Source organism: Triturus cristatus, chromosome 10, assembly GCF_964204655.1.
Source record: "Triturus cristatus chromosome 10, aTriCri1.1, whole genome shotgun sequence".
Lineage (NCBI taxonomy): Eukaryota > Metazoa > Chordata > Amphibia > Caudata > Salamandridae > Triturus > Triturus cristatus.
Window position 1 is genome coordinate 50367601 of NC_140593.1, and position 23064 is coordinate 50390664.

Genomic DNA, 23064 nt, shown 5'->3' on the forward strand with positions numbered 1-23064 from the left:
AGTCAGTGGGCACTGCCGCCTCACTAGGACCCTGTGAGCCCTGCCAGCTGCAGCCTCTATAGGCCAGTCACTGGGCACTGCCGCCTCACTATGAGCCTGTGGGTTGTGCCAGCTGCAGCCTCTGGAGGGCAGTCAGTGCCACTGCCACCTCACTGTGAGCCTCTGGGTCCTGCCAGCTGCAGCCTCTATAGGCCAGTCACTGGGCACTGCCGCCTCACTGGTAGCCCGTAGGTCCTGCCAGCTGCAGCCTCTATAGGCCAGTCACTGGGCACTGCTGCCTCACTGTGAGCCTGTGGGTCCTGGCAGCTGCAGCATCTGAAGGGCAGTCAGTGGGCACTGCCGCCTCACTAGGACCCTGTGAGCCCTGCCAGCTGCAGCCTCTATAGGCCAGTCACTGGGCACTGCCGCCTCACTATGAGCCTGTGGGTTGTGCCAGCTGCAGCCTCTGGAGGGCAGTCAGTGCCACTGCCACCTCACTGTGAGCCTCTGGGTCCTGCCAGCTGCAGCCTCTATAGGCCAGTCACTGGGCACTGCCGCCTCACTGGTAGCCCGTAGGTCCTGCCAGCTGCAGCCTCTATAGGCCAGTCACTGGGCACTGCTGCCTCACTGTGAGCCTGTGGGTCCTGGCAGCTGCAGCATCTGAAGGGCAGTCAGTGGGCACTGCCGCCTCACTAGGACCCTGTGAGCCCTGCCAGCTGCAGCCTCTATAGGCCAGTCACTGGGCACTGCCGCCTCACTATGAGCCTGTGGGTTGTGCCAGCTGCAGCCTCTGGAGGGCAGTCAGTGCCACTGCCACCTCACTGTGAGCCTCTGGGTCCTGCCAGCTGCAGCCTCTATAGGCCAGTCACTGGGCACTGCCGCCTCACTGTGAGCCCGTGGGTCCTGCCAGCTGCAGCCTCTATAGGCCAGTCACTGGGCACTGCTGCCTCACTGTGAGCCCGTGGGTCCTGCCAGCTGTAGCCTCTGGAGGGCAGTCAGTGGGCACTGCCGCCTCACTATGAGCCTGTGGGTTGTGCCAGCTGCAGCCTCTGGAGGGCAGTCACTGGGCACTGCCGCCTCACTGTGAGCCTGTGGGTCCTGCCAACTACAGCCTCTATAGGCCAGTCAGTGGGCACTGCCGCCTCACTGTGAGCTGTGGGTCCTGCCAGCTGCAGCCTCTATAGGCCAGTCAGTGGGCACTGCCGCCTCACTGTGAGCCCGTGGGTCCTGCCAGCTGCAGCCTCTGAGACTAGTCAGTGGCCACTGCCACCTCACTGTGAGCCTCTGGGTCCTGCCAGCTGCAGCCTCTATAGGCCAGTCACTGGGCACTGCCGCCTCACTGTGAGGTTGTGGGTCCTGCCAGCTGCAGCCTCTGAGACTAGTCAGTGGGCACTGCCGCCTCACTATGAGCTGTGGGTCCTGCCAGCTGCAGCCTCTGGAGACCAGTCACTGGGCACTGCCACCTCACTGTGAGCCTCTGGGTCCTGCCAGCTGCAGCCTCTATAGGCCAGTCAGTGGGCACTGCCACCTCACTGTGGGCCCGTGAGTCGTGCCAGCTGCAGCCTCTATAGGCCAGTCAGTGGGCACTGCCGCCTCACTGTGAGCCCGTGTGTCCTGCCAGCTGCAGAGTTTCACAGTTTACCCAGTGCCAGGCTTTGAAGGATGGGCCAGTGTGGTCTGTCTAAATATGCCCTTCACGTCTGGGATTATTCTTCTCAGCTGTAACCTGCTCAGACTGACAAGCAGGTCCGTCCTGCTGGTTTCCTTCCAGGCTGCATCCAACGGTGCACGTGCTTGTGGGCTCTCTCTACTGCCTTCGCCTTGGCACCCCAGGCCGCTGGGCTCCCTACTTCATATTTACCAGGCTGCAACAAAAGGCCTTTCCAGCCATTGCCTGTACAAGCCTAGTCAGCAGGCTCTGTTCATCCAGAGCCTGAGAAGGCCGGGCCTGGGAGCTCCGACCAGCCTCCTCCTCGGAGCATCCTTTCTTTGTGTTCTGTGGGGCGCGAGCCTGCCTTTAGGAGTCGGGCAGCAAGGCTCTGTCCAACTGCCCTCCTGAGATGTCTGTTGTGCCACGGTCTTCAGAGGCCAGACCGGTGGGCTCTGTCCAGCCACATTTCTGCCAGGTTGGCAGACTCAGTCCATTGACAGGCTTCGCATGCTGGATGATATGGTCTGTCCATCTGCAACATTTGCAGACGCAGGCCGAGGCGCTTTGCCAGATGCAATCGTTGCAGACTGGACCAGTGGCTTGCCGTTCGCTGCAAATTGGCAAAGCAAATTCCAGTGTTTGGACAAGCCCCAGCCATGCAGGTGGAGGTATTGAGCTCTGTCCAGCTGCAGCCTTAATCTGCCTGTTCAGTGGGCTCTGTCCAGCTGCAGCCTTAGTCTGCCTGTCCAGTGGGATCTGTCCAGCCGCAGCCTTAGTCTGCCTGTCCAGGGAGCTCTGTCCAGCTGCAGCCTTAGTCTGCCTGTCCAGGGAGCTCTGTCCAGCTGCAGCCTTAGTCTGCCTGTCCAGGGGGCTCTGTCCAGCTGCAGCCTTAGTCTGCCTGTCCAGTGGGCTCTGTCCAGCTGCAGCCTTAGTCTGCCTGTCCAGTGGGCTCTGTCCAGCTGCTGCAGCCTTAGTCTGTCTGTCCAGTGGGCTCTGTCCAGCTGCAGCCTTAGTCTGCCTGTCCAGGGGGCTCTGTCCAGCTGCAGCCTTAGTCTGCCTGTCCAGTGGGCTCTGTCCAGCTGCAGCCTTTGTCTGCCTGTCCAGGGGACTCTGTCAAGCTGCAGCCTTAGTCTGCCTGTCCAGGGGACTCTGTCCAGCTGCAGCCTTAGTCTGCCTGTCCAGTGGGCTCTGTCCGATCGCAGCCTTAGTCTGCCTGTCCAGGGGGCTCTGTCCAGCTGCAGGTTATGCAGACTTGATAAAGGGGCTGTGTCAAGCCCCCACCTATGCAGGCCTGTCCAGCAAGCTCTTCTCAGCTGTATTATCACAACATGAGCAGAGGGCTCTGCCAAGCCACATGCATTGCAGCGTGGACCATGGGACCCTATTTATGCAGTCTAAGCTGGTGGGCCCACTTAGCTGGTGCAGGTCAGCAAGCTAAGTTAGAAGGACGTTTCAGGCACAGGGGTTTTCAGAGGGATTTCCCATGTGTTCCTTTCACAGACAGTTCCAGTCAATCTATCTGTGATTTCTTGATGCGTCTTCTACCCTTCATGTCGAGAGCCCTGCCTGCTCCAGGTGGAGACCGAGCGGCTCTTGCTGTCTTGTACCACAGCTGTGGGTGGGGACCTTTTCTTACAAGTTGTGTTTGACAAGGCTCCACTTTCTGACCACACCTGCATGTGGGGAATCTCACAAATCTTCATGTTTTTCTTGTATTTTGTGTACCCGCACTCCTGTCCGACTAGCTTGCTCCTGCCCCTCCCTGCCCCAAGGCCACCCTTCTATCGAAGAGAGGAAATTCCCTTCAGAAGCAAGGTACAGGTTTTACGCACTGAGAGACAACTTGATTTAAGATATGGCGGACACCTCCAGTGGACTGCCTGGCAGTGAAAAGGCAAGGGTGCTTCGAGAGATTCCAGGTCGGTTGCTTCTGAGAGGGCGTGCCTAGAGGGGAGTTGTAGTTGTGGCAATCACTGCGGGGCTCTGGCGGAGGTAAAGCTGTTTTCCCAGTGATAATACCAGGTCCCGCAACCTACGCAAGCAAGTAACGCTCAGCTTCAGGAGCTGCTGAAAGGCCATTTCCCTCTCTCTACAACTCAGACCACCACCTTCCATCTCATCTGCCGGCCTCCGGGGCAGAACAAGGACTTCCTTGATGATTCCTCAGCTCTCGCCTCACCATCTCGTCCATCCAACATGCCCACACTTCCCTCTGTGGTGACTTCAGACTCACAAACAAGAGACACCCTCTTCAACCTCAACAGCACACTCAAAGTGGTACAGCATGTCACACAACCAACACACCCCAAAGGCCTCTTCCTCAATCTTGACCTCTCAACATCACCTCACTCACCACTCGCTCTATCAACTTCACGACCGATGCAAACACCTTTCTAAAAACCATCAACACTTTTTTGGAAAACTATGTGAACATCTACACCCCAATAAAAACATGCAAGAGGGTTCAGCGCCATGGTACTCCAACGACCTTACTGCCAATAAACAATCCATCCACAGGCGAGAGAGAAAATGGAAGAGAAACAGAACTCCGGATGACCTCATGATGCCAACGTATCCCTGCGCCATATGCAGACAGCTCATCACATCAACCAAAGCAAAGTGGTACGTCAACACCATCAGTGACGCCAACAGAAGCAGAACACCTCTTAAGACGATCAAGCACTGCAGAACCCCTCGGTCAGACCCATTTATTCCTCACTCCGCAGAGAAGTGCAATGCAATCAACCTCTTCAGCGAAAAAATACAGATGATCCAACAGCACATTGAAAAAGGCAAGCCTGCCTCAAATCTTACACCCACCCCTTCCTAGATAGCCTTGCAATGGACCCCTGTCTCTTGCAGATCTCGACGACAGACTCAACTCTCGCAAAGCCACTTCTTATGAGGATGTTGTCTCACCCTCATCCTTCATTAGAGATCTCTCTGGGGGCGCTCTTTCACTTCTATTCACCACTGTCAATGCCTCCCTCGCTCAGGGCATCTTTCAAGAAGCTCTCAAGATAAGCCAGATTCTCCTGCTCCTGAAGAACCCACTTTAGCCCCTGAGACTTAACTATTTGCTCATTCCTCACCCACAATTCATCGGCGAGATCACTGAAAAATCAGTCTATGTTTAGGTCAAAGATCCCATCAATGCCATCCATCTCCTGCACGGCTACCAGTTTGGCTTCAGATCACACTATGGCACGGAGACCACAACTTTACACGTTTCAGACGACCCCTGCCTCCTAATATCACTGGACCTCTTGGCTGCCCTAGTAATACTCTAATATCACTGGACCTCTTAGCTACCTCCGACACAGTTGACCATCCCACCTTGATATGCACCCTAGAGTCTCGAACGAGATTCACCGACAATATCCTTCAGTGGTTCCCCTCCTCCCTCCTGTCAGTGAATCAACACGGCAATGTCAGTGAATGCTAATATAATGTCAATGAAGCCAACCACTGTGTTAGTGAACCCAGATATGATCTCAGAGCACACAGCTGGGCCATCAATGAACTTTACTCCAACAACAAGGAACACAGCAGTGATGTCAGTGAATTCAATTGTGATGTCATGGAACTCCGCAGTGATGTCAGTGAATTAAATTTTGATGTCATGGAAGCCAGCAGTGATGTCATGGAACCCAGTAGCGATATCAGGGAATTCAACTGTGATGTCATGGAACTCAGCAGTGATGTCAGTAAATTCGATTTGTATGTCATGGACCTCCACAGTGACATCAGTTAATTCAATTGTGATGTCATGGAAGCCAGCAGTGATGTCAGTGAATTCAATTGTGATGTCATGGAAGCCAGCAGTGATGTCGGTGAATTCAATTGTGATGTCATGGAGCTCAGCAGTAATGCCAGCGAACCCAACAATGTCAGAGAACCCAGTGTGATTTCAGCAGCCCCTGCAATGGTGTTTGTGAAACCAAAGGATATCATAGTAAACCCGGCTGTAATGTCAGTGAATCCACGTTGCGGAGTGTGAGACCAGCGCAGTTGTACTACAATAATAATTTGTTTTATTACAAAGAACCGCTCTAGTGTAAAAGTAGCTTGCATATGTTACTGTGTTGTTGGCTGTTCGCACAACATAACAGAGGAAACAGTGCAACTTTAAAGTGTACAAAGCCACATGAACCTTTCACTGAGAGCCACAAAAGTGTCCTGATGCTGTTTCAGCAACAGCACACCACTGGCATTTGGCGCAATGACTGCGCCATTCGCCATTCACGGTGTAATTCTCACAAATCTGTCATGAAGTGGCGGCAGCTTCCTGCTGCCAATTATGATCAAAGCTCGATCAGCCATTAAAATGTCTTATTCCATTTGGGTTTTTTATTATTAACGTATAATATTTAGATGTGAAGTGTTGGACTCGTACTGCCCCCAGCGCAGTTTCTCAAGTGAGAGTCTTGTACACTGCACTGGCCCGCCTGCTTGACCGCCCCGGAGGGAGATGGCTTCCTTGTCGCATAGGTTGGGTCCTGATACCCCTGCAAGGAAGGCTGGCCCAGTGCTGAGTGGAGGTGGGCGCCATCTCACATGGACTGGACATTGGAGGTACAACCGCAGAAGGTTGATCTGCCCAATAAACTGAGAAAGTGTGAACGTTATCAAACAGTTAACACAAAAAACTGTAAAAATGTACATCACATCGCACCTCATTGCCAACTGGATAATTTTGACACTACTTTAAACAAGCATTGACAAAGCCAATAGGTCTCATTTTGGGCCGAAGTGGCTTTGCGAATGCCTTTTGGCGATGCTGTGCAGTGTGACAGTAAAATGCTCTTACCCAATGCTGTGTAGCACTGGCACAAAAAAAGAAAAAGAAAAACAGTGCAATGCGCTGGCATAACCATGCGTGATGACATATTCATGCGCAGGCATCACAATGCATGAATGCACCAGAGGAACGATGTCGGTGCCATTTGCTTTGCTTTCTTATTTACCAATCCAAGATGGCAGATGTCATTCGACTGCAAAATAAGAAAGTGAATAATTTTACACGTGACAACGTGCAATTAAAAAATGGAGGTTTTGGTGGGGGAGTAGGGACTTTTCCCCAGCACACGAGGGAGGCACCACAGTAGTGGACAGAGAAGCACATAGTGGAAGGAAGACACGGAGCGCAGGGGAGAAGCACAAGAGAGAGCAAGAGCGAGCAGCACACAACGGTGAGAGCAACACAGTGGCAGTGGAGAAGTACACAAGGGTGAGAGCAACACAGTGGCAGAGGAGAACTACACAAGTGTGAGAGCAACACAGTGGCAGAGGAGAAGTACACATGGGTGAGAACAACACAGGGGCAGTGGAGAAGTATACAAGTATTAGAGCAACACAGGGGCAGAGGAGAAGTACACATGGGTGAGAACAACACAGGGGCAGAGGAGAAGTATACAAGTATTAGAGCAACACAGGGGCAGAGGAGAAGTACACAAGGGTGAGAACAACACAGTGGCAGAGGAGAACTACACAAGTGTGAGAGCAACACAGTGGCAGAGGAGAAGTACACAAGGGTGAGAACAACACAGGGGCAGAGGAGAAGTATACAAGGGTGTGAGCAACACAGGGGCAGAGGAGAAGTATACAAGGGTGTGAGCAACACAGTGGCGGTGGAGAAGTAAATAGGGTGGGAGCAACACATTACTTCTCCTAGTTTTACTAACAGCAATAGATATGTTTAAATCTCTCATACCCAGTATTGGACGAAGGCAATAATAGATGCCCTGCTTGCTGCAAAGAGGGCAGCGATGACATCAGAGATTCCGGTCTCTCTGGGCACCAGGGCAATGAAAGAGTGCAAGGCATCTGTGTCTGAAAATTATATCTACAATCCTTAATTCATGGCCGCACTCTTCCCTACAGTGTGGCTGAAAAGATGACTGAAATATCCTTACATATCTTTCATGGGTATAACTGCTCCCCTGATAAGAGACATCAGGGTTGTGAGACCATTTAATAGTACTCCTTTTAACCAGCCATTGAAATATCAGTCTCTGCTCAGTGGTAAAGTCTGCATCCACCCACAGGCTTGATGAGATTGATGTCATGATAATTGTCGTGCTATAAGCCTAAAATCGGATCAGCGGGAGCACGCGTGTTATCAAACGATAGCATTGTTACTGAATGAATGGCTCTATTGACAGCTCACGTCAGATTTCCTGGACCAAGATGGCGCACCTAAGAGCGGCCGCCCACATCCATAAATGACCCCCCTTACATGATCCAAGTCAGAATAAAGCACCAGAATCCAAACTGATGAACCGTATGCCAGGAAGGGGTATTTTATATCACTACACATTAAAGAATGGGTGCACATCTAGAAGTCCATTAGAGCATCGACATTTAGTAAGTGGTCCCATGAGTAGCCCTCCCCTTGCTACTCACAGTGGTTTCCAGTTGCTTTTCCTGCCCAGCTCCCTGTGGCCATGAGGAGAATAGGAATTGGTCAAGAATTTTACACCAAATTTGGTGATCTTGGACTTGTTCATATTAATTCTCAGATCATTCTTAGCACAGTGAAGACTTCGGGTCTGATGAGAGCTCAGCGGACAGGTAACTCCGTCACAAACACAGCATGGACTATAATGCACTTGTGATACGACGGACGGGATATTCGTCATGTTTGTGGCGAGCAACCCATCCGCAAAACTGTAAACCAGTTCCTTCGTTTCGTTATCATTCTCTGGTGCCTGCTTTGTGTGACTATTAATGGCCATGTCATTGTCATGAAACAACACCACAACAAGAGTTTCCCCAACGTTTAGAGCTCAACGCAGCCTCTCCTCGATCCGTCTGTTGTAAATAAGTTAAACTATAATGGCGCCAAAGTGCTCCCCTTTTGACTCCTTTACTAGATGTGGATTTGGACACAGATCCTTGCTTGGCTTCCAAACCCCATTGGACTCAAGAGTGAGTGTTTACTAACTGCATGGATTGTAATGCAAGAAGGAATTCCTGTCCCCCACAAGTTTTTCCTTTGTGGAGTCCTGTTGATGGAGTCGGCTCCGTATCTATAAGCCTACGCAACAATGGCGGAGATAGGCTAAGAACGGACTTTTATGCCCTTCCTGTGAATGTGGCCTTTGAGCTTGCCTCTGTAAACTTCTCATACTTGCCAGAAGGGCTACCAATTGCTTACAGAGCTCACACGCTCCCTCATTGTGTCCACAAGAATAGTGAAACGTTCCGCTCCATCACTGGACGCGCAGGTCTGGCCTTCATCAAAGTCTCTTTTCAAGAAATTGATTTTAGAGCTACATAATTTCTTCTCACTATTTCCCCCGAATGAATCACTTAGTATAGGAGGTTTCTCAACATACTCTTTGGATTTCTTGAAATCCCACATAATGTTTAAGTCTATGCAAGTCATAGACATAAATGGACCATGTAATGTCTTATGTATTTCTATAATTATAATTATCCATCATAGGTTGAGAACATTTCTGCAGGTCCACAAGATGTTTGTGTGAAGAGTGATTGTTAAGAATTTACAGGATTTAAAATAACAAATATTCATTTATTGGCAAGGGTTTTTGAGAACACTGTTCTGGTGTATATAGTTAGGAGAACATTTTTAAGCTCAATGTAAGTTCCTTCAGTAAATGGTCAAATATAAATGAGGAATACATGGTATTTTTATATTTTGTCTGTAAAAGTTTCTACCACAGTTCTAATTTACAATTAATATTGTTCATACTTGTATTCAAGTTTGTTTTATATTAGCTTCAGTGCAACCTAACATAAAACATAACCACCTGCTCTTTTAGAAAGTACTTCCATTAATCATCGATGATTGGGCGAGCTGCTCATACTGCAGGAACGGGAGTAATGATGACATTATTTGAAAGCAATGGTGTAATTAATGGGATTGGACCCTTAGGGCTTCATGGGCAGGAAACGGGTGCTGACAATTTCTACTTCCATTGACAAAAACAGAAGACGAGGATGAGACATGTCAGGTCTCTGAGAATGACGTGTCAGGAAAGGCCTAGGAATCAACACACATGGAGGAGACGGAGGACGGGGCGATGGAAATACAGTCATGGGGGATAGGCACTTCCAGGTCATATCTGATAAAGGTAACCCCAGCCGCTACAGGGCCGGTAGTTAGCTTCCAGGTCACATTAGGTGGAGCATTTTAAAATCTCTTACACGTATGGACGGGTATCTGACAACAATTCTTGCTTTCTCTCTCGCGCTCTCTCTCTTTTCGTACCAGTTCACACCAGTACTCGTTATTGTTTTAGTAATTCATTTCCCTTGGTCCTTCTGTTGCCTCCACAGCCCGGCTGCACTCTGGGATTCTTCCTGTGATTACAAGCACATCTCACCTTACTCGATGCAATGGAGTTTATACCGGAGTCCTTGTTCCGGGTTTGCCTGGGGTAAGTTACTTGGAAACTCCTTGCTACACTGCGTATGAAACTATTATTGTTATTAACGAATTTTATGCTTTGTGAGTTACCTATAAGAACGCCCACGATCAGCGGTAAGAACACCCATGATCAGAGGTAAGAACACCCATGATCAGAGGTAAGAACACCCATGATCAGAGGTAAGAACACCCATGATCAGAGGTAAGAACACCCATGATCAGAGGTAAGAACACCCATGATCAGAGGTAAGAACACCCATGATCAGAGGTAAGAACACCCATGATCAGAGGTAAGAACACCCATGATCAGAGGTAAGAACACCCATGATCAGCGGTAAGAACGCCCATGATCAGAGGTAAGAACGCCCATGATCAGAGGTAAGAACACCCATGATCAGAGGTAAGAACACCCATGATTATCTGTAAAAATACCCATGACCAGTGGTTAGAAAACCCATGATCAGAGGTAAGAACACCCATGATCAGAGGTAAGAACACCCATGATCAGAGGTAAGAACACCCATGATCAGAGGTAAGAACGCCCATGATCAGAGGTAAGAACACCCATGATCAGAGGTAAGAACGCCCATGATCAGAGGTAAGAACACCCATGATCAGAGGTAAGAACACCCATGATCAGAGGTAAGAATGCCCATGATTATCTGTAAAAATACCCATGACCAGTGGTTAGAAAACCCATGATCAGAGGTAAGAACACCCATGATCAGAGGTAAGAACACCCATGATCAGAGGTAAGAACGCCCATGATCAGAGGTAAGAACACCCATGATCAGAGGTAAGAACACCCATGATCAGAGGTAAGAACACCCATGATCAGAGGTAAGAATGCCCATGATTATCTGTAAAAATACCCATGACCAGTGGTTAGAAAACCCATGATCAGAGGTAAAAACGCCCATGATCATTAGAAAGAAAGCCCATGATTGGTGGTAAGAACGCCCATGATCACTGGTAAGAACACCTATGATTGGTGGTAAGAACGCCCTTGATTAGTGGTAAGAACGTCCATGATTGGTGGTAAGAACGTCCATGATTAGTGGTAAGAACGGTCATGATTAGTGGTAAGAACGGTCATGATCACTGGTAAGAATGCCCATGATTGGTGGTAAGAACACCCATGATTAGTAGTAAGAACATCCAATAGCAACGGTAAGAACGTTCATGATCCGCAGTAAGAACGCTCATGATCAGCGGTAAGAACCCCGTTTATCAGCAGTAAGAATGACCATGATCACTGGTAAGAACGCTCATGATTATCTGTAAGAACACCTATGATTGGTGGTAAGAACGCCCTTGATTAGTGGTAAGAACGTCCATGATTGGTGGTAAGAACGTCCATGATTAGTGGTAAGAACGGTCATGATTAGTGGTAAGAACGGTCATGATCACTGGTAAGAATGCCCATGATCAGCGGTAAGAAAACCCAAGATCAGCCGTAACAATGCCCATAATTAGCGGTAAGAACGCCCATGATCAGTGGTAGGAAAGCCCATGATCAGCGGCAAGAATGCTCATGATCAGCTGTAAGAAATCCCATGATCAGCAGGAGAAACACCCATGATCAGCGGTAAGAACACCCATGATCACTGGAACGAACACCCATGATTATCTATAAGAACGCCCATGATCAGTGGTAGGAACGACCATGATCAGCCGTAAGAACGCTCATGATCAGCAGTAAGCATGCCCATGATCAGCGAAAGAACGCCCATGATCAGTGGTAAGAATGACAATGATCAGTGGTAAGAACGTTCATGATCAGTGGTAAGAACACTCATGGTCAGTGGTAAAAACACGCATGATCAGCGGTAAGAACGCTGATGATCAGCGGTAAGAACAACCATGATCAGCGGTAAAAACACCCATGATCACTGGAACGAACACCCATGATTATCTATAAGAACGCCCATGATCAGTGGTAGGAACGACCATGATCAGCCGTAAGAACGCTCATGATCAGCAGTAAGCATGCCCATGATCAGCGAAAGAACGCCCATGATCAGTGGTAAAATCACCCATGATCAGCGGTAAGAACGCCGATGATCAGCGGTAAGAACGCCGATGATCAGCTGTAAGAACAACCTTGATCAGTGGTAAGAATGCCAATGATCAGCGGTATGAACGTTCATGATCAGTGGTAAGAACACCCATGATCAGCTGGAAGAGCATCTTTGGTCAGAAGGCTCGGCAGCGGTAGAGATGCTCGAGTTAGTGGAAGAAACGTCAGAGTCAGGGGTATTGATGGTTCAATCAATAGTAGAGATGGCTACGTTTGGTGGCAGGGACGCCAGAACCAATGACAGATGGCGGTGCTGATAGGATAGATGTCAGTATCAGTGTTAGAGATGCCAGTATTAGGAGAAGAGACAATATGGTCAGTGATTGAGAGACCCGGGGTCAGTAGTAGAGACACCAGAGTTAACTGCCAGATTCAATGTTGGAGCAGCCCCGGAATGACCATAGAGAGGCCCAGTGAGGGCAGTAGATATGCTATGGGTCAGTAGTAGGCACTCAGTGTCAGCTGGACAGATGCCCAGAAATGACCATAGACTCCCAGCAATGGAAGTAGAGATGTCGGGAGTAAGTAGTGGACACCCAGATTCGACGGTAGAGAATCCCACGAATGACCATAGAGATGCCAAATAGGGGCAGTACTGATGCCCTGGGTCAGAGGTAGAGATTCCCAGGAATGACGATAGAGGCTCTCGTGGTGGGCAGTAGAGATGCCCTGAGTCAGTAGTAGACACCCAGTGTCAGCAGTAAAAGTGCCCAGAAATGAAAACAGGGTGTCCCTATGTGGGCAGTATAGATGCTCTGGGTCAGTAGTAGACACACTGGGACAGCAGTAGAGACATTGAGGAATGACCACAGGATCTTCCAATGTGAGCAGCAGAGATGCTGTGTGTCAGTCGACGACACCAAGGGTCAGCATTAAAGGTGCCCTACATTGACCAAAGAGACTCCCAATGTGGGAGGTAGAGGTGACCTAAGTAGTATACACCCAAGACTGACCATAGTGCAGTAGAGATGCCCTGGGTCAGCAGTAAAGGTGCTATGCAATGACCAGAGAGACTCCCAATCTGGGCAGTTCGGATGCCCTGGGTAAGTAGTTGACGCCCAGGACTGACAATAGTGATACCCAATGTGGGCAGTAGAGATGCCCTGCGTAAGTAGTAGACACTGAGGACTGACCATAGTGATACCCAATGTGGGCAGTAGAGATGACCTGGGTAAGTAGTAGGCACCCAGGACTGACCATAGTGATACCCAATGTGGGCAGTAGAGATGACCTGAGTAAGTAGTAGGCACCCAGGGCAGGGTAGAGATTCTCTGGAATGACCATAGACACTTCCAGTGTGGACAGTAGAGATGGCCCGTGTCACTAGTAGAAATCCAAGGGCAGCAGTCAAGACTCCCAGTGATGGTGGTAGACCTCCCCCAGGGGCGGTGGACTCACCTCTTCTCCACGGTGGTGGTGGCGGGCTCCAGGTCGGTCCAGGAGATGAGCTCTGGTTCCTTCGCTGCCACTTTTCCACTAAAAAAGAAAGATGAAGATCAGAGTTAGAGGTTGGAGGTCACCCAGTGTGGCGCGTCACCCTATCCCAGAAGCATATAGGCAATCCTCTGTGAGCCCTGTGGCCAGTGTCTGACCGTGACCCAGGTGGCAGAGGCGGAGGGGTGATGGGGGGGAGGTGGTAAGGTGGTAAGGATGGGAGGGTGGCAGGACTTGGGAGGGTGACTGGTGTGGGAGGGTGATAAGTATGGAGGGTGAAAATTAATGGGTGTGTTACAGTAAACCAGAGAGTGACAGGGAGGGGAAGGCTGATAAGGAACAAGCGTGCTACATTAAAAAAAGGGTGACAGGATGGGAAAGGCTGACACGAAACGGGTGTGTCATAGAAAACTGGGGGGCAGATTTACAATGAAAGTGACTCACTGCATTCCCCAAGCCATTTGGCTGCGCCACACTGAGTCACTTTCCAAGCTCATGGATGCAAATTTACAACAATGTGTTTCATCTCTGTGCTTCCCCCTAAGCTGTGCACAAACTGCAGCCATGCGCCGGCGCAGGCACGCTTGCACCATGGTGCAAGGACGCCTGCGTCGTGGGGAGATTGTTTTTGTTCAGGAAAGAGCACCATCCTGCACAAAAACAATCACTACAGGCATTTTTCTCTTTTAATGTGTGCTCTAGAATGCAGCACGCATTGAAAGAGGAAAAAACGAGGAGAAATTAAAACATTTCTCCTCGTTGCGCCTCCCGTTGGGAGCATTCAGACGCATTTCCAGATTAACGATTCCTCGTAAATCTGGAAATGTGTCTGGTTCCATGGGTGTTGCGTGGGGACACCAACAGCAACACCTAATGGAATGCCCCTTTCACGCAAAGTGCTGCGTGTAAAGGGGACGTATCTACAAGGACAGGAAAGGTCACGCAGGATGGCTTTACTTGTCCTTGTAAGTATGGACCAGTAAGATACGCAACCAGTAAGTCACAAAACGTGACGCACCGGTGGAGCAGGGGGCTTGTAAATCTGCCCCAGAGTGTGTCAGGGAGGAAAAGGCTGATAAGGAATGGGTGTGTTACAGTAAGCCAGAGGGTGACAGGGAAGGCTGATATGGAACAGGTGTGCTACAGTAAAAAAGAGGGAGACAGGAAGGGGAAAGGGAAAGCTGGTGAGGAAAGGGTGTGTTACTACAAAGGGTGACAAGGAAGGCTGATAAGGAACAGGTGTGTTAGGGCAAACCAGAGGGTGACTGTTAGGGGAAGGCTGATAAGGAACGGGTGTGCTACAGTAAACCAGAGGGTGACAGGGAGGGTAAGGCTGATAAGGAACGGGCGTGCTACAGTAAAAAAGAGGGTGACGGGGAGGGTAAGGCTGATAAGGAACGGGCATGCTACAGTAAAAAAGAGGGGCACTGGGAGGGTAAGGCTGATAAGGAACGGGTGTGCTACAGTAAACCAAAGAGTGACAGGGAGGGTAAGGCTGATAAGGAATGGGTGTGCTACAGTAAACCAGAGGGTGACTGGGAGGGGATGCCGATAAGGAACAGGTGTGCTACAGTAAACCAGAGGGTGACTGGGAGGGGAAGGCTGATAAGGAACAGGTATGCTACTGTAAACCAGATAGTGACAGGGAGGGTAAGGCTGCTAAGGAACGGGTGTGCTACAGTAAACCAGAGGGTGACAGGGAGGGTAAGGCTGATAAGGAACGGGCATGCTACAGTAAAAAAGAGGGGCACTGGGAGGGAAAGGCTGATAAGGAACAGGTATGCTACTGTAAACCAGAGAGTGACAGGGAGGGTAAGGTTGATAAGGAACTGGTGGGCTACAGTAAACCAGACAGTGACGGGGAGGGTAAGGCTGCTAAGGAACGGGTGTGCTACAGTAAACCAGAGAGTGACAGGGAGGGTAAGACTGATAAGGAACCGGCGTGCTACATTAAAAAAGAGGGTGACAGGGAGGGGAAGGCTGATAAGGAACAGGTATGCTACTGTAAACCAGAGAGTGACAGGGAGGGTAAGGTTGATAAGGAACTAGTGGGCTACAGTAAACTAGAAATTGACAGGGAGGGTAAGGCTGCTAAGGAACGGGTGTGCTACAGTAAACCAGAGAGTGACAGGGAGGGTAAGGCTGATAAGGAACGGGCGTGCTACAGTAAAAAAGAGGGGCACTGGGAGGGAAAGGCTGATAAGGAACGGGTGTGCTACAGTAAACCAGAAAGTGACGGGGAGGGTAAGGCTGATAAGGAATGGGTGTGCTACACTAAACCAGAGAGTGACGGGGAGGGTAAGGCTGATAAGGAATGGGTGTGCTACAGTAAACCAGAGGGTGACTGGATGGGGAAGGCTGATACAGAACGGGTGTGCTACAGTAAACCAGAGGGTGACGGGGAGGGGAAGGCTGATAAGGAACGGGTGTGCTATAGTAAACCAGAGGGTGACAGGGAGGGTAAGGTTGATAAGGAACTGGTGGGCTACAGTAAACCAGACAGTGATGGGGAGGGTAAGGCTGCTAAGGAACGGGTGTGCTACAGTAAACCAGAGAGTGACAGGGAGGGTAAGACTGATAAGGAACGGGCATGCTACAGTAAAAAAGAGGGGCACTGGGAGGGGAAGGCTGATAAGGGACGGGTGTGCTACAGTAAACCAGAAAGTGACGGGGAGGGTAAGGCTGATAAGGAATGGGTGTGCTACAGTAAACCAGAGAGTGACTGGGAGGGTACGGTTGATAAGGAACGGGTGTGCAACAGTAAACCAGACAGTGACGGGGAGGGTAAGGCTGATAAGGAACGGGTGTGCTACTGTAAACCAGAGAGTGACAGGGAGGGTAAGGCTGATAAGGAACGGGTGTGCTACAGTAAACCAGAGAGTGACAGGGAGGGTAAGGTTGATAAGGAACTGGTGGGCTACAGTAAACCAGACAGTGATGGGGAGGGTAAGGCTGCTAAGGAACGGGTGTGCTACAGTAAACCAGAGAGTGACAGGGAGGGTAAGACTGATAAGGAACGGGCGTGCTACTGTAAACCAGAGAGTGACAGGGAGGGTAAGGTTGATAAGGAACTGGTGGGCTACAGTAAACCAGAGAGTGACAGGGAGGGTAAGGCTGATAAGGAACGGGCATGCTACAGTAAAAAAGAGGGGCACTGGGAGGGGAAGGCTGATAAGGGACGGGTGTGCTACAGTAAACCAGAAAGTGACGGGGAGGGTAAGGCTGATAAGGAATGGGTGTGCTACAGTAAACCAGAGAGTGACTGGGAGGGTACGGTTGATAAGGAACGGGTGTGCAACAGTAAACCAGACAGTGACGGGGAGGGTAAGGCTGATAAGGAACGGGTGTGCTACTGTAAACCAGAGAGTGACAGGGAGGGTAAGGCTGATAAGGAACGGGCGTGCTACAGTAAAAAAGTGGGTGACTGGGAGGGGAAGGCTGATAAGGAACGGGTGTACTACAGTAAACCAGACAGTGACGGGGAGGTTAAGGCTGATAAGGAACGGGTGTGCTACAGTAAACCAGAAAGTGACGGGGAGGGTAAGGCTGATAAGGAATGGGTGTGCTACAGTAAACCAGAGGGTGACTGGGAGGGGAAGGCTGATAAGGAACGGGTGTGCTACAGTAAACCAGAGAGTGACGGGGAGGGGAAGGCTGATAAGGAACAGGTATGCTACTGTAAACCAGAGAGTGACAGGGAGGGTAAGGTTGATAAGGAACTAGTGGGCTACAGTAAACTAGAAATTGACAGGGAGGGTAAGGCTGCTAAGGAACGGGTGTGCTACAGTAAACCAGAGAGTGACAGGGAGGGTAAGGCTGATAAGGAACGGGCGTGCTACAGTAAAAAAGAGGGGCACTGGGAGGGAAAGGCTGATAAGGAACGGGTGTGCTACAGTAAACCAGAAAGTGACGGGGAGGGTAAGGCTGATAAGGAATGGGTGTGCTACACTAAACCAGAGAGTGACGGGGAGGGTAAGGCTGATAAGGAATGGGTGTGCTACAGTAAACCAGAGGGTGACTGGATGGGGAAGGCTGATACAGAACGGGTGTGCTACAGTAAACCAGAGGGTGACGGGGAGGGGAAGGCTGATAAGGAACGGGTGTGCTATAGTAAACCAGAGGGTGACAGGGAGGGTAAGGTTGATAAGGAACTGGTGGGCTACAGTAAACCAGACAGTGATGGGGAGGGTAAGGCTGCTAAGGAACGGGTGTGCTACAGTAAACCAGAGAGTGACAGGGAGGGTAAGACTGATAAGGAACGGGCATGCTACAGTAAAAAAGAGGGGCACTGGGAGGGGAAGGCTGATAAGGGACGGGTGTGCTACAGTAAACCAGAAAGTGACGGGGAGGGTAAGGCTGATAAGGAATGGGTGTGCTACAGTAAACCAGAGAGTGACTGGGAGGGTACGGTTGATAAGGAACGGGTGTGCAACAGTAAACCAGACAGTGACGGGGAGGGTAAGGCTGATAAGGAACGGGTGTGCTACTGTAAACCAGAGAGTGACAGGGAGGGTAAGGCTGATAAGGAACGGGTGTGCTACAGTAAACCAGAGAGTGACAGGGAGGGTAAGGTTGATAAGGAACTGGTGGGCTACAGTAAACCAGACAGTGATGGGGAGGGTAAGGCTGCTAAGGAACGGGTGTGCTACAGTAAACCAGAGAGTGACAGGGAGGGTAAGACTGATAAGGAACGGGCGTGCTACTGTAAACCAGAGAGTGACAGGGAGGGTAAGGTTGATAAGGAACTGGTGGGCTACAGTAAACCAGAGAGTGACAGGGAGGGTAAGGCTGATAAGGAACGGGCATGCTACAGTAAAAAAGAGGGGCACTGGGAGGGGAAGGCTGATAAGGGACGGGTGTGCTACAGTAAACCAGAAAGTGACGGGGAGGGTAAGGCTGATAAGGAATGGGTGTGCTACAGTAAACCAGAGAGTGACTGGGAGGGTACGGTTGATAAGGAACGGGTGTGCAACAGTAAACCAGACAGTGACGGGGAGGGTAAGGCTGATAAGGAACGGGTGTGCTACTGTAAACCAGAGAGTGACAGGGAGGGTAAGGCTGATAAGGAACGGGCGTGCTACAGTAAAAAAGTGGGTGACTGGGAGGGGAAGGCTGATAAGGAACGGGTGTACTACAGTAAACCAGACAGTGACGGGGAGGTTAAGGCTGATAAGGAACGGGTGTGCTACAGTAAACCAGAAAGTGACGGGGAGGGTAAGGCTGATAAGGAATGGGTGTGCTACAGTAAACCAGAGGGTGACTGGGAGGGGAAGGCTGATACAGAACGGGTGTGCTACAGTAAACCAGAGGGTGACGGGGAGGGGAAGGCTGATAAGGAACGGGTGTGCTACAGTAAACCAGAGAGTGACAGGGAGGGTAAGGTTGATAAGGAACTGGTGGGCTACAGTAAACCAGACAGTGACGGGGAGGGTAAGGCTGCTAAGGAACGGGTGTGCTACAGTAAACCAGAGAGTGACAGGGAGGGAAAGACTGATAAGGAACGGGCGTGCTACTGTAAACCAGAGAGTGACAGGGAGGGTAAGGCTGATAAGGAACAGGTATGCTACTGTAAACCAGAGAGTGACAGGGAGGGTAAGGTTGATAAGGAACTGGTGGGCTACAGTAAACTAGAAAGTGACAGGGAGGGTAAGGCTGCTAAGGAACGGGTGTGCTACAGTAAACCAGAGAGTGACAGGGAGGGTAAGACTGATAAGGAACGGGCGTGCTACTGTAAACCAGAGAGTGACAGGGAGGGTAAGGCTGATAAGGAACAGGTATGCTACTGTAAACCAGAGAGTGACAGGGAGGGTAAGGTTGATAAGGAACTGGTGGGCTACAGTAAACTAGAAAGTGACAGGGAGGGTAAGGCTGCTAAGGAATGGGTGTGCTACAGTAAACCAGAGGGTGACTGGGAGGGGAAGGCTGATACGGAACGGGCATGCTACTGTAAACCAGAGAGTGACAGGGAGGGTAAGGCTGATAAGGAACAGGTATGCTACTGTAAACCAGAGAGTGACAGGGAGGGTAAGGCTGATAAGGAACGGGTGTGCCACAGTAAACCAGACAGTGACGGGGAGGGTAAGGCTGATAAGGAACGGGCGTGCTACTGTAAACCAGAGAGTGACAGGGAGGGTAAGGCTGATAAGGAACGGGCGTGCTACAGTAAACCAGAGGGTGACTAGGAGGGGAAGGCTGATACGGAACGGGTGTGCTATAGTAAACGAGAGAGTGACAGGGAGGGGAAGGCTGATAAGGAACGGGTGTACTACAGTAAACCAGAGGGTGACTAGGAGGGGAAGGCTGATAAAGAACGGGTGTGTTACAGTGTGAGGAAATGGGGTATATTATGTGGTGTGGTTCTGCGACCTCACCATGTAATACACTTACCAAACCCTTTAGGTGCAGTCGGTTTTGCCTGTAAAACCCTCAGCTCAACCCTGGGTAGCTGTGGCACTGAGCAGCGAGGCTCACACAGAGGAACATGTGTAAAGCGTTTAAACAGCATTAAAACAACCGAAGAATAAATCAACACAAGACTCAAGGAATCCAACAACAATTTATAAAAAATATACTGTGTTTTATTAAGAATTTAGATATACTGGAGAGTTCCGGAGATATCGATTTTACAAGCAATAATAAATCAAAGCAATTTCACTCAACAGCAAACAAGCATTGACAATGTCAACAAATTGGATACAAATGGGTTAATTCAGGAAGGGCCTCTGAACTCATGGCGGAGGCCCCGCAGTCATGGTGGGGGGCTGCAGTTGTGGTAGGGGTCCCACAATTGGGTAACTGCAGTATGGAGTGTCCTGTCATGACTGTGGGGCCTCTGCCACAAGTGCTATTGAGGGGGACAAGGCGTCTTACCTGCTCTCTGGTTTCGGGGCGTCTTTGACTTTGGTATCGCTGCGGGGAATCGGCTCCGGGGCACTTCTAGCAGACTTCGAGCTGATGAAAACACAAGAGTACACACTTCAAGAGTCGGCCATCGACACCTTAGGGTAATTTACGAAAGTTTGCCCGGGCGATGGCACGGCGCAAAGTGACACACGGATTTTTTAAAGAGTCTATCAGATCCTCTGACTTGTTTTACGTTAGCTTCGTTTGTATGGACGTGCATGAAAAAAAGGAAAAACCCAGCACTAGAACCAATCACTAGATGAAATGTATGTAATAGGAGTAAAACCATGCAAACGGACAATCCTTTATAGATTTAATTTTACATTTTTTAGTAAGATTAAAATGAACTATTGTATTTTGGATTTTAAATGAAATTGAATATGGAAAATTGTTTTTTTTTTAATACATGTACTTTTATGATCATTTTGTAATTGATCGAATAAAGGATTTTGATTGATTGATTGATTGACACAAGGATTGTGTTGATTCAATTTACTCTCTGTACAAAAGGCCACCGGCAGGGCACAGCTTTGTGCAGCTCCACACAGGCGCACATGCTGCCGCTGGTCAATCTAGGCCCAGGTGTTATTATGACAAGTACTGGCAAAGCCAATAAATCAGTTTTTTTAATTTTGTACTGTTTATAGAAACTGAGAGTACATTAAAGCGCTGCCGAGGGATAACGCTATTTTAGGCCATTTGTACTTTCATGCACATTTTATTTGGATTAACGAAAAGTTATACAAAGAAACAAACGTGTATAAAAATGGTTACACTATCGAAACAAATCTTTTGTGAGCCACTTGGATGTTCCTTTTTAGGTCCTGCCTTAGTCAGCGCATACTCTTTCTGTTGGTAGACATATTGTTTGCTTATAAGGGGTTAGAGCACATCCCTTGCTTTTTACAGTTGGTAGGATTCATTGTCAATCTCCTTTGCTTGCTTCTTATTTGCCAGCTTCCTTAGGCTTTCCTTCCTCTCCTTATGTTTGTTCCTCCCATGCAGCATGGACCCATTATTTGTGTCCTTCCACTGCTCCTTTTAAGGTACTACTTTTTGTTGATAAGCAGTCTACAGAGTGCACGTTTTCTAGCTGTCTCCCTTGCATAGTTCTTCCCCCTCTATGTTTCTTTTTCTCGCTCTCCCTCAGTTACTGCCCACCCTCTGCTTGCTTTCCTAATCCCTCTTGCCCACCCTCCATTGTCAGCTTGCTGCCCCAGACCCTCCCACCCACTGTCTGTTGTCAGCTTGCTGTGCTATCCCCTTCTGCCCATCCACCATTGTTGGTTTGCTACCCCAGCCCCTCTCACTCGCTCCCATTGTCCATATGCTTCTCCAGCCCCTCCTGCCTACCCTCTGTTGACCGTGCGCCTACCCATTACCTCTTGCGTGCCCTCCCTCCATCCATGTTGCCTTGTACCCCAACCCACTGCCCTGCTTGTTTGTAAATGATGTTCAGCCATGGTGCCTATCAGCCATGCTGCTGTGCTGCATGCTTAAAAATCATCATTGACAAAACCATTAACAATGACTTTCAATTTTGTTTTTATGTTGTCTTCTGACAAATTGCTGCTTATTCTTTTAACATGGAGAGTGCTGTCAATTTTTATTTTTCATGCTGCAAAGTGTGAGAATTTTGTCAAGTTAACTCAATTACAATTGTGCTGTTGTGAAAGGAATGGCTGTAGCATGTTGTTTTCTTCGGGCGCACAGAAAAATGTAAATGCCTATAAATTACCTGTACAGATATTTCAAAATAAATAAATAGGAACACACAGATAATTTGCTAGTTCCTTATTCTGAAGTGTGATGAAAACAAAGATTTTAATAGGACCAAAAAAAATTAGACACTTAAGCTGGTGATGCACATGTCAAATATTTTGTGCTACCCAATTTCGACACATTATTGCTTGTGCGCTCTATAGTTTTATCAGCAAGGTACATTTGTGCAAATGTAATGGTCGTTTCAATGGGACACCTGCTGTGTGTAAATGGCTGCACCCCCACTTTGTTCAGCGCCACTGCAAGCACGTGGCAGAACCGTGGTGCAGGGCAGTGTGTGCTGGGAAAGTTGTGTATTTCTACTGTTCAACCTCCATAGAACACAGGTACATTTAGGGCTGGGAGGGACCACTCACACTCAGATTTCCATTTGCTCTTTACAGTAACATAAAAGCTGGAGAAGTTGAACCCCTTAATATCTGAAATAGTTATACTTAGACCCGCATTATCAGGAGCGAGTGAAAGCCCTGTCATTTCATTTCTGGAGATTGAGTGTTAATGGGGTCCCTGGTAATTTTGGAGGGGGGGCCATGACATGGCTCAGGGACTGAACACCCAGTTCAGATACCCTCGAGTTTTCCCTGATACTCCATTGCTCGAGGCAGGTGACATCCTTGGGAGTATTACCATTGAATGGCAATGTTCCCTCTGGATTCATTAACATGATCTGCCATTCTGAGTGAGGTATGTAGAGGCTTGAAGTGGCCATTGCCAACATGTGAGCGCTACAAACAAACATACGAATGAATGCAGCGAGCTGTGCATTGTGCTCATGCACACCCCTTTCGCGGCATGAAAGGCCCGAGGTGAAAGGAGGAGATACAGCTTCCACAGGGTTGG

At 49.3% G+C, this 23064-nt stretch overlaps 1 protein-coding gene across 5 annotated transcripts in view; it reads right to left on the minus strand.

Moving 5' to 3' along the window:
• The window catches only part of LOC146788809 (uncharacterized), a 397685-nt gene that overhangs the window by 170827 nt on the left and 203794 nt on the right, over window positions 1–23064 (minus strand). For all 5 annotated transcript variants that reach the window (XM_085630389.1, XM_085630386.1, XM_085630388.1 and 2 more), the window contains 2 exons: window positions 20410–20490; window positions 13504–13581 (listed from right to left, as the gene is read on the minus strand). In XM_085630389.1, coding sequence (XP_085486515.1) covers window positions 13504–13581; window positions 20410–20490 — 159 coding nt within the window. The remainder of the gene's footprint in view (window positions 1–13503; window positions 13582–20409; window positions 20491–23064) is intronic.